The 12247-nt window shown below is 41.4% G+C and overlaps 2 protein-coding genes across 2 annotated transcripts; one reads left to right on the top strand and one right to left on the bottom strand.

The window, feature by feature from the left end:
• Positions 1–362: 362 nt before the first annotated feature.
• Positions 363–8520, top strand: LOC118416135 (solute carrier family 49 member 4 homolog). Its single transcript, XM_035821212.1, has 9 exons — positions 363–1302; positions 2398–2488; positions 2820–3047; positions 4780–4974; positions 5565–5673; positions 6149–6216; positions 6673–6794; positions 7364–7546; positions 8366–8520. Exons 1-9 carry the CDS (start codon positions 969–971, stop codon positions 8518–8520), a joined length of 1485 nt encoding a protein of 494 aa, XP_035677105.1. The 5' UTR covers positions 363–968.
• A 1826-nt stretch (positions 8521–10346) lies between these two features.
• On the bottom strand, positions 10347–11853 carry LOC118416134 (tripartite motif-containing protein 3-like). The gene is made up of 2 exons (XM_035821211.1): positions 10912–11853; positions 10347–10847 (listed from the first exon to the last, which is right to left on the bottom strand). Exons 1-2 carry the CDS (start codon positions 11851–11853, stop codon positions 10347–10349), a joined length of 1443 nt encoding a protein of 480 aa, XP_035677104.1.
• Positions 11854–12247: the final 394 nt, after the last annotated feature.

Below are 12247 nucleotides of genomic sequence, written 5' to 3'. Positions count from 1 at the left end.
CACTTCTGAAAAGGTAGAGGCTCTCGCAAAATTGTTCTCCCCAGTATATTAAACTTAAAGAACCTGGGCTGGCTATATGTCGAAAATCACGAATCAGAAGTCCTGCAAATGAGGCTAACCGCCGCCAATGTCCTCAAATGACCTCATCGCCAGCTTTGGCTTTCCTAATGAACATACTAATGTATCGTACGGGCGAATCAGCGCTCCCCTCAAAACTAAAACGCCTCCGCCCCAAGGTTGTCTTCTCACACAGGAATCTTTCCGCACCTTGTGGGGCGACCTTGACCTGGCTTCCCCGGCCTGCTTTGACTTTTCTGGTGAACATTTCGTACAAGCCTACCTATATTTTAGGATGTCTAAAGGAATTGTGTGTTCATGTTTATACTTTAAGTCATAGAAGGGCCCAGGTCACGGTGACATTTCAGTTCTCCCCATTTGTACATGTATCATTCGGTTGAAAAGCACTTGTGAACATTCCCTGAAACTCGAAACGCCCGGACGTCTGTCACTTTGTGTATATATCGTTGGGGCAACATATACATTCAGTCATTCCAGTTGTATCTTTATCCTATCGACTTGCGCTTTCGTTAAGATTCATTTGAACGGCTCTATCCTCTGTGTCATCTGATCTCTTCTTAGCAAACATCTTGAAGTTCTCTCGAGGTTTCTTCCCTTCGACTCCGCCTGGTATGTCCTTAATTATCTGGCATGACCAGTTCAGCAGGTCAGTGCCACTTTTGGGCGGATGCCAGCTCTTCTTTCCTCCCCAATGCAACAGGCTGTGAAGTTCAACTTCATCGGACGTTGAACGGTTCCACAGACGGATAGCGGACATGGTGGCCTACGATAAGGTACACGTGACCTTGCACACCATTGGGGAACACGGAGATACGATTGAACGTTTATTTGAGTCCATGCACTGCCGGTTTGACAACTTCCTACCTCAGTAAGACCCAGTAACGTTCAAGATGGCGGACGTTAAGGGCGATCAACAGTACGAAGAAATCCGACCACTTTTGGAAGAAAACAGTGCAGAGACGTACGCCTCGATCAATGACAACGTCCCTACGTCTGACGACGGGTCCAAATGCCGTGCTTACAAGCGACGCTGGTATATTGTAGGGATATTTTCTTTGTTTGCGTCGACGCAGTGTGCCATTGGCAACACCTGGGGGCCTATCGCGGACTCGGCTGGGGTGGTGCTGGGCTGGACGGACAGTAACATTGCTCTCGTTAACAACTGTGGCTGTTTCTCCTACATTCTGCTGGCCGTCCCGTTCTCATGGCTACTAGATGTCAAAGGTAAGGATGTATGGCCGTACTATTAAACTGTATCTCACTGGTCTGCGATATGTTAGAGCAAGGAGCTTTCATCAACGTTGATAAAGCTCCTTGGTTTAATGGAGACTGTAGCCCAATGCCCTGACCGCAAGTGCCCCCTCACCCCGGAGAGCATAATCCTCTTGGCGAGCATAAAACTCTGATAGAGCAGGGACACTAGTGGGCCACATGTGGCCACAGGTTGTGTTTTTGTAGAATATGCGAAAAACAATAGGCGCGCGGATGTGGCCCGTAATGGGAAACGCTTGTAGTCTTTTTTTCTCATATTTCGATACTAGTATTTCGTGGTCTTTAATCTAGCTTTATCTTTCATGTTGTGTTTTACAATGTAAACTATACCATAAATACGTCTTGTGCTAATCCACTTCCTGTCTTGTGACCTTGAACATCCTGTCCTAAGGTCGTTTGACGGAACAGCGCATTGTTAGGATGTAGATTTTATTTAGAGGTTAAAACTACTTTATTCTCTTGATATACATATTGGTTACAAGTGGCGTTCTTCCAAATTAACTGGGTTTTATGTCATAATAGGCCACGGCAAGTAAATTTTATGGATGACATCCTTTGCAGACTGCAAAAATAGTGCGGAAAAAAACAAGATGGGTGAAAAAAACAAGATGGCTACATTTTCAAAAATAGGCACCATAAAGTTGTGATGAATGTTGTAACAAGAATTAAAGGGACAAAACATGGTATCAGAGCCAACAAGGCATTCATTCCTGTATTCAAGACATGAACTGGTGTGGTAAAAGTGACACTAGTGTGGTAGATTGGCATCACCAACAAAGTTGGTAACCACACTCATGGCTTCCATATTGGTGTCACATTTACAACTATCCAATAAGTTTCATTTCTACAAATACAGCCCTGGGTACCTCGTAAGTGTCACTTCTACAAGTACAATTATTAACACAACATATTTGCTCATTTTGGTATTTTATCGTAATGTTGACCATCCCTGCAGAAGAAAGAATTTTTTTTCTGAAATCAGGCGAAAATTAATGCGCTGATGTCATCCATAAAATTTACTTGCTGTGGCCTAACATGCACATACAGGTCTCCGTACGTCGGTGCTACTGGCGGCATTTTTCATGACTTTGGGGACGGGGATGAGGTGTTTCACACTGGAGGAACCCGTTGCTACATGGTACATGCATGTTTATGTTCCACTACATGTAACGTTACGTACTACTAGCATACTGCTGCGGCACGCAGTTTCGTCCTTTTAGTGCAAATACGCATGCGTGCTGTCGACTTCCTAGATATTGTTAATCAATTGAAAGGTCGGCAAACTAGATATGACGGCACTTTTGACCAACTGGCGACTTTTAAAATTCGCCGAGGCTTCGGTTGTGTTGGATTTTTGTGTGCATGGAAGGTAACGTTATAAGTAGTTTCTACTTCGAAGGCGTTTTTTTACGAGGCTATTACCTAATTGTGTGCAGGTTGACATCTGTCCATAACTTTTTCGTGTGCAGGTTGATATATCTGGGCCAGTTTTTTAACGGCTGTGGAGCCCCGGTCATGATGGCGGCTCCGCCTCTCATATCGGCGACCTGGTTCCCTCCAGAACAGAGGACCACGGCCACGGCCATTGCTGGTCTCCTTGGTAACGTGGGCTGTGCTCTCAGCTACGTGATTGGTCCGTTGGCTGTGTACCAGCCGGAAGAAGTGACCAATCACACGAGGAATCACAGCAACGCACTGTGAGTTAGACAACGCTTCACGCGTTACCTTTCAACTTTGATACATTATTTCAACGAAATACTTGGTAAACGACTTTGGGACAGGTAAATCCTCTATTTGATATAATTTTGAATAAACTGTGCCAAATGTATCACAGATAACTTATAAAACCAAAATAGAATATTCATCGGTGCTTATTTTCTGCTTATAGCAGTATTGATATTTTTCATGCAGTATACCTGTGGAAATACCGGGACTCAGCTATGCCAACAACACAGGTACCACTCAGCTTATGGCGCGCTTTGCTTGTCCCATGTCTGCACGTTCTTTGCCTCGTAATTTACACATGTCTTTAACCCTATTCAGACCGGGCTTTTTTGGTCATCCCTGGACCGGGGGGGGGGGGGCTTTTGAGGCCCTCCACTTCTAAGTCTTATAACTCTATTACGACGTGCCGTAGGGCCACCAAATTTTCAGGACGTGATGTCGACATAATATCTGACAAGTTTTTGACGTATGACGTTACGTTGACGTAAGATGACGTAATTATGACGTCATCAATTTGATTATATTGGCCGGACCCATGAAAAAAGGGTATTCTCAGAAACATTCAAGTTATGCTACGAAAATGTAACAACAAGTGCAGATAACAGAATAATAATGTTTATTACGACATACGTTGCCAATAGCAACATCAATGACGTGAAAATGACGTCATAAAATGACGTCATGCACATCTAAGATACGAGTTGGGCTCCGCCATATTATATCAACCACCTTGAATTTTTAAAAATCCTTTTTTTGCAACAAATAATCACAAAGGGCACTGGAAATAGACTAAATTCATTCATTTAGATGGTTTTTGATGAAAAAATACCAGGTAGTTACACATTTTATGGGACGATTAGCTTGTTATTCTTGATCTGGCCATACGGTCCGCCATCTTGGATTTTGGGCTGATGACGTCATCAAATTAGCATAATTTATGCATATATAATTATGAAAGATATGCTAAATAATATAAGATTTTATTTATGTAACAAAATACCAGTAATATAGCAACTAAATGTGAAAAATACATTGTTAGAACCAAAAATAGTGATTTTTGGCAAAACTGCCTGTCAACAAACTGTTGCCATGGCAACACGAAAAAATGGAAAATTTGTCAAACTTCGTAAAATTGTTGCCAACAATAGTTTAGGAAAACTCACCAAATTTGGTGGCTCTAGCGTAAGCCGTTCTGGCGTTATAGGACATCGAACTTGGCGCAGGCCTCAAAAGCCCCCCCCCCCCCCGGTCTGAATAGGGTTAAAATGGTCATTTTTTTTTAAATTTTGATTACATGATGCAATAATCTAACAATCTACTTTACCCCAGACACCAGATCAATAGAGGCGGGGCAGATAATGCGGCTGATGTACATTGGTAAGTATGGAAAATTGTGTTTATAATTTATTTTGAGTCCATTTTAGCGGAATCAATATGTCTAGACTATACAAAATTTAGTCTAGACTATACATTTGATGAACAGCCGCTCATGTATACTCGTGTATGGCAAGCCTACTAGTGATCTATTGCATCTATACTTCTAATGCATATTTCCATGAAATATGAAGGTTAACATGTTAATTCGGAAATGTTTCTTTGTGAGTGAAGCTATATGTGGACGTTTTTCTATGTTAATTCCTTTCCGCCAACCCCATGGCAGTGAGTGGCATAGACATGAGCAAGACATTTAGTTTGCCATATTTGAATACGTTTTTCCAGAGTTTGGTTTGACGGCTGTACTGTTTCTCGCCATTGTTATGTACTAACAGAGTTTGGTTTGACGGCCATGCTGTTCCTCGCCATTGTCGTGTACTACCCCGCCTGTCCCCCATCTCCGCCCAGTCTGTCTGCCTCCATAAGCAGACTCAACTTCGTGTCAGGAGTAAAAGGGTTGGTAACGTAAGTACCTTGCGTCTATATAATGTATGTTTAGTGTACATTCAGTTGTAGTCTAAGAGAAGATAACCACTACTATGTACAAAGAATGAATGTTTAGAACTCAGTCGAACAAGTAATGTAAACGATACATTGACTCGACATGTTGATCTATTTATCAATGTAAGTTGTGTGCATGTACGTAAGTTAATTCATTTGTAGCCACTATTGTATATGAAAAATTGTAGAAGACCTTGCGAAAGTGTTGGCACGTTTTTGTGCCAATAATGATTAGTATAATTTCCAAGCAGATGTAGGTCCCGGCTTCGCGTGTTCAGTGGGTTTCGTACGCGTTTGCATTGGCCCGCATGTTTAGATCCTCGCTTTCCCCTAAAAGATGAAAACACTGACCACAACATACCACAAAACACTAAGCTCAAACGTACATTTGATTGGAGGTCATATATATACATATAGAGTCGCGGGCTCCTAGTTCACACAATACGCTTTGTCAGTGACACTGGACTAATGCCTCTCATGTTTTGAAGATTGATACATGCAATCATGATGCACTTTTTCCTGATTTCATTTGTTGCCTTGAAAAATCTGTACAGGAACGGTACATTTTGGCTGGTGTGCCTGTCTTACGGGATGGTGCAGGGTACGTTCGGGGGGTGGGGCAACATTCTGGACGTCAACGTGTCTCCGTATAACGTCACTCAGGTATACTTCTTCGACGTCACTTTGCATACAAATATCATTGAGAAAACATTGAAGTACAAGTAAGGAAAAGCATTTTTTCTAAAAATTGGCGCGGTTGTCGATGGCGTCATCATGACGTTAACAAAATTTCATAAATCACTGCCTTGCAATAAGATACTTCTTGACGAAAAGCACAAAGTCCATACTTGACTGCAACGCTTAGAAGACCCTAAAAGTCAATAGGGTTGGACGTACTACTAGTATACTATATATCGCTATTTTGTTTTTGCTTTGTTTTTGTTGTCATGCCCTGCACTCTATGCTAGAATGGATGGCGTTTGATAAAAAAAATGTACCAGCAGCAGGATTGTCTCTCTATATATAGAGATCTGAGATATTTTAAATGTACATGTTATATGGAGTACACTACTGCTTTCTGCTACCGTGCTGCTGCTACTGTTTGAATTATGTGATTTAGGATGCAATATCGTTATAGGTCCAAGCCGGCTGGGTGGGGTTTTATGGAAATTTGATCGGCTGTGCTTCTTCATTCGTCTTGGCAAGGTACGTGCACGTGCAATATAGCAATATTGTGTGACCTTCACACAAGAGAAACCCATTGTTTTTGCCCCTTCTCTTCTTCTTCTTCTAAAAAAAATCAATGACCTGGACCAGACAGCTGTCACCATGGTTACTGGTGACAGGCAACCTGTGGTGGTCTATTACATTATGTTATATGTAGCAGAGTGGCAGGACAGTATGGGGGGCTGGTCACCGAAAGAAAGAAATCAAGTCTACTCTTAACATCACAAAACCCACACATTACAGATAAGGTGGGATCTTTGTCTTCTACTATCTCAGAAAAAGAAGTCAAACCCAATAAGTTACAGTTTGTCGACTTTATACTGGAGTGGTCGCTTACTAATATACTGTTTACCATTGTTTGTCTGTCATTTTTGTCACTTGCAATTAGCCCTCGGGCAAGAACTTGCAATAAACTTTATCTACTGTTTCTCCCAGACTGGGAGACTATTTTGCCGGCCACTTTAAGCTGATGCTGGTGCTGCTGGCCCTGCTGCAGGCCGGCACCATGCTGTGGTTCACCTTCATGGTCAACGTTAGCCTCATTCCCTTCAACATGGGTACGCAAACAGCTTTTTATTTCTTTCTTTTCTTTTGTTATATTTTAAAAACTTTATTCATATAAAGAATTCAATACAAAAACCATAAGAACAGTACTATATCTTGTAGCTGAAAAAACATGGGCCTGTTGCAATTTGTTTCCTTGCAATTTTTACCATTTTTATATAAAGACCAACAGCAGCAGTAGGATCATACTATCAACGTTAACAGCAACAACAAATGAGTGTTATACATTTGTAGATCATATACGTCAGTCTTGACATATTTTACTTTCATTAAAGCGCCAGAAAAGGCTAACTTACACAGGACAACTACAAAACATTTCGAAATCTTGATCATCATACAGCATATACAGCATATCTTCATATAAACAATAGTATGAGCAACAGATAATTGAAAGCCATTGTTCGGTCAAACCGCGATTCTGTTTTACACGCTTCTCGTGTTGATTTCAAAAAGTTAGTCTTCTGTATTATACTTATAGTGTCTTATATTTATAGTGTCTTGTCACAGTATAACAAATAATGTTTGTTTGTTTCTTTGTTTGTTTATTTGTTTGCACGTGAAGCCTCGCTGTACACAACCTTCTCCCTGACCCAAGTGTGCCTGAGCGGCTCGGCACCGATATTTTACGAGATGTCCGCTGAGCTCACCTATCCTGTAGCGGAGGGCATCACTACCATGGTGCTGACTCTGGTGTACTACATCTTCTGTCTACTGGTGCTTTTCCTTCCGATGATACCATTTCTTGGTAAGAACAACACTTTCTGAAAGCCCTGTCTATAAAGCTAGTGTATTTTTATTGTAGGGCTAGGAAAGGCCATGTTGATTCAATTATATGGATGACATCCACGAGCACATATCTACATTTTCGTCTGTTTAAATTTTGTCTGTAAATCGTAAAAAACAGCTTCGAAATGAGGACGTATAATATTATGCAATAAATTGCCAAAAAAATATCGGAAAACGGAGTCTAATGTCGTAGAAGGCCAAAGTCAATTCTAAAGTTAGAGAGTTAGAGAAGAGATATCAAAAAACAAAAATAACGAATATCTTGCTGGGTATACCATATTCTGTGTGTTTAGTCATTCAACCTGCTTAAAACCTCTTAGATTTCATATTGCAGCAAACTTGTTTTTGCCAAATGAACGTATTTTTATTCTTTACATGTTAGTATCAGTTTCAAGGTTCTAATATGATGCCATCATATATGTCTTTGTCAAAAATAACTTTTTCAGCAACACAAAATATTAACTCACCGATTTAAAAACAAACAAACTTGGCGACCTTCATTCCGTTTTGACATAAAACATCACTTCATTTTGAGTAGAAACCTGCCCAATGTTTGGAACTGTGTTATCTCTCAACATTCTAAAAAAAATCTAGTGGAATCCGGTAATAGTTCGCATATTTTCTTTATTACCGTTTACTTAATTAACACGGCAAATGTGCAAGGTATTCTACAAATATATGAAAAGATTTCACCCACATATCAAGTGCTGTATGTATCAACTGATCTTTGTTTTATTACCACACGACATTTTCTTACACCTAATCGCTTTGATTACAGGAGTGACGTGGGTGAACTGGACCACCCTCGGTGCGACCTTTGTAGTGATCCCCATGTTGTGCTGCTTCAGGGAGAGATACGGACGTCTGTCCATCGATATGGCGGCCATTAAGGGGAAGGACATTATTACAGACTCTGTTAACCAAATTGAATGATAGTATTTGCACAGAGTAGATTCAAGGGGATTAGAAACGGAAATGGACACCGTTCAAAGTACCAAATAAAATGTGAATGGAAAATTTGAACTTAATTTTACCGTTAGTAGAGAACATATTTCGTACTTCTATACCGAGGATAATAGGCAAAGTGTTAGAGAAATAGCTGACGTTTCGTTTCGCCCATCGTTTATGAGCAATTAACCAGTATTGCGTTTGGACGATTCATGTATATCACCAATACAGAAGACAGTAGAACAATTAATTTGGATTTCTCTTCACATGTGTGTGTGTGTGTGTGTGTGTGTGTGTGTGTGTGTGTGTGTGTGTGTTGGTATGCGAATGAACATTATAACTCGAGAACGCCTGGATGAATTGTATATCATATTTGTTATTTGGTCTTGATGAGAAGTTGGAATGATAAGATTTTGGGCCCCTAGCAGCTTGTTACGGTACTGCAGCGGAATATCCAGTTTTGCAACCTCGACGTATTTACATGCTTTAATTTGGTCATGGCTTTTTGAATGGTAGTAGTTTGTAACCTAGATAGCTACATTCATTATGCTAAAATGCTGCACACTGATGACGTCACGTTTATACACTGCACTTACCAGAAATGGTTGGCTGTGAACTAAACGCAAATTATGAGGACTTTGGTACGTCGATGTAGGTTAGACATCCAGGTAATAAGATACGCCAAAGAGCACTTATTCAAGCAACTGGATATGATTTTGAAACGGCCAGGCGTTTCAGGTAACATCTTTCGTTGGTGACACTGAGCAGATCTGTTGAAGACCAGGTTTTATACCATTACTATGAATTGAGGTGGTATTTGTCTTCAATTCCTTTGCACATCAATTCATGATAAGGGCATAAAACTACCCTTCAATAGATCTGCTCAGTGTCACTGACAAAATATAGTGGATGCTACCTAAAACGTTTGACCGTTTTCAGAACCATATCCAGTTGCTTCATGATCAGTCGTTTCTTTTTGGAATATGGACTTTGATATATGAAATGTTTAACAATGAAAGACATGCCTAGCCAAATAGCGAATAAATTACAATTCAGGAGATATTCAAACAGAACTACGGTTGAAGTTACACAACAGACAAACATTTATTTTGAATTTCTGTCCACAATAACAATTATCAAGGGAAGCTTTTTAGCGAGCTTGAGTGAATTGGTATAGTAAGTGCAACGCAACTAAATATAACTACGAAAATGAATCCACTAGCAATTGGTTTTCAACATATGTTTTTTTTAAATTTGTTTTCTACTCAAATAAATCGTTGAATGATAATCTCTTCGTAACTGTTTGACATAATTGAATGCATGAGGCAATATTCATACTTAACTTTCTAAACAAAAAAGAAACGTGAAAATTAAAGCTATGATTTAGCGACTGTAATCAAACTAATACACTATCGTACGATGTAATATATGTTGGTTTTTGGTTCCTGTACTACATGTGTTTACAATAGACGTGCTGATCAGTTACAAAGGAAGACACCATAAATGATGCTGTTTGGTAGACAAACTCGGACTAACAACACATCTCATGATTTTGTACAGATCTAGACAGTGTCTCTTGCAAGTTGCTACCGACATTCATGCAGCCAGCGAAATTAACTCTACCAAGTATACACTGAAATATCATTTGTGAAGCTTAACAGGAAGAAAACAATGTTGGAAGATTTAAAAACATACCAAATTTTAGCCCGTGACTCATCATTCAATTTACGCAAGACCAAAAAGAACAACACTAACAAGATGAATAAAAAGCACAATGCGGATGTTACATAGTTGTTCCGATAGATCTCAGATCACTTGTACATGTAAATTTCCATACAATGTCCCTGGGAGCATGCCACAACTATGTTACCATCAGGAGTAAGAGCGATTCCACTAGCATAGCCACCTTCAACTGTTGCCACTTTCTGTTTAAAAGTCCTGTCAGGACGAAACACTTGCACACGGCCGTCACCGGCGTTACCCACAATGACGTTACCTGCCGGGTCTACCCTTACGCAGTGGGGATTTTTCATCTCGCCATCATTGTCCCCTTGCTTGCCAAAGTCAAACAACAATTTCCCGCCAAGGTTGAACGCGAATACTTTGTGTGCGCTGTTGTCTGTGACGAACAACACATCACGCGACTCGTCTACCGACACGAAGTACGGGCTGCGTAACTGCCCCTTGCCGATCTCCCGGATGAGGCTGCCGTCAGGCTGAAGGAGGAGACACGACTTCTGTTTGTTGTCCGCCACCACCATGCGGCCGTCCTGCAGAACTGCAACTCCGAGTGGATGTTTCATACAGTCCGGCTGGAACGTGTTCAGAAGTTTACCTTCCGTAGAGTAGCGTCTTATGCCGTACTTTTTGCCCCACCTCCACAACGTGTACGTCACTTCCGTGTTCTACAGCTTGTTGACAGAACGTTCGTGCACTCGTCAGTCCGACCAACTCGAACTCTATCGCTTCCTTCTTTGTCTGTAGAGCTTTGCCGTCGGCTCGGCATTGTTCGTCAATCTGGATGACGAATTGCTTTTCACGCTCTCGCAGAAGGTCAACAAGTTTGTTGAAATATGCGTTGGCTTGGTTTGTGGCTTCTTCTCTCGAAGGCATTAAGTTTGACATATTTCTTTCAACTTCCTTGACAGAGGCCTCTATTTCCTTCAGACGCGGGTCTATGTCTTGCAGCAGTCCTTGTAGCGTATCTTTCTTTCTCTGAGCAACGGTAGCGATTTCTACCAGATTGTGATCTTTGCCCGGCCGATGGTCGACCACGGTGCATGCGGTACAGACCAAAGTCTTGCAGACCTCACAGTAGAATTCCAGTTCATACTTCTTGTGTTTGTCGCAGTGTCGTTTGCGATGAAATTTGCTTCTACCCTCCTCTGCCTTTAGAGTCTCTTCTGTGGTGACTTCGTGATCTTTCGAAGATGGAAACTTTCGGTGTAACAGTGTGCAAGAGTCACACATCAACATGGCGCAGTCCGCACACCAAGACTTTGATCCCTCCATATTTCCCTCGCACACCTGGCACGGCACGCCCGGCTCCGCCCCTTTCTTGGCCGCCGCGAAGTCCAGCAGGTTGTTGACGTAGAAGTTGGCCCTGAGTCCGTCCACACCTTGGTCTGGTAGACTGACCTGTGTGCGGCAGGTTGGACACTCCAGCGGCTGTTGTTTGGTGACCCATTCTTCCAGACACCCCTTACAAAATGTGTGCAGACATGGCAGGATTCTGGGATCCCGGAAGTGTAACACACAGACTGGGCACGTCAGGAACTGGTCGTCAAAGTCATCTGAGGCTTGAAACTTACTCGCCATCGTGTTTGATGCTTTGTCAAAAATGTATCTAAGATGATACGATGCGTTCGTCCGTCACACAATATGGAACGTACTGTGCGTGGTACTCTAAACATTTACTTTCTGCTGACTTTCGGTCACATGCTACAAAGCCAAGGTAACGACCTATGACCGTGACCTTTGCACCCTACTTCACATGTTCTCCACCTGGCGTACACGTGACCGAGATTTCAACTGTGCATTGTAATGACACCGTTGTACCTAACTTTCATTAAAAAATACATTGAAAAAGGTATTTCCTGTCCATTCTTTGCTACCACCAGTGACATGATTTCATCTAATAAATAAATTTTCGGTCCTTTCATTCTGATCTGCATCTTCACTGTGGTATCAGAACTTACATCGACTCACACTT

Source organism: Branchiostoma floridae, chromosome 5 (genome assembly GCF_000003815.2).
Source record: "Branchiostoma floridae strain S238N-H82 chromosome 5, Bfl_VNyyK, whole genome shotgun sequence".
NCBI classification, from domain to species: Eukaryota; Metazoa; Chordata; class Leptocardii; order Amphioxiformes; family Branchiostomatidae; genus Branchiostoma; species Branchiostoma floridae.
This window is presented reverse-complemented; position numbering and strand designations above follow the sequence as displayed.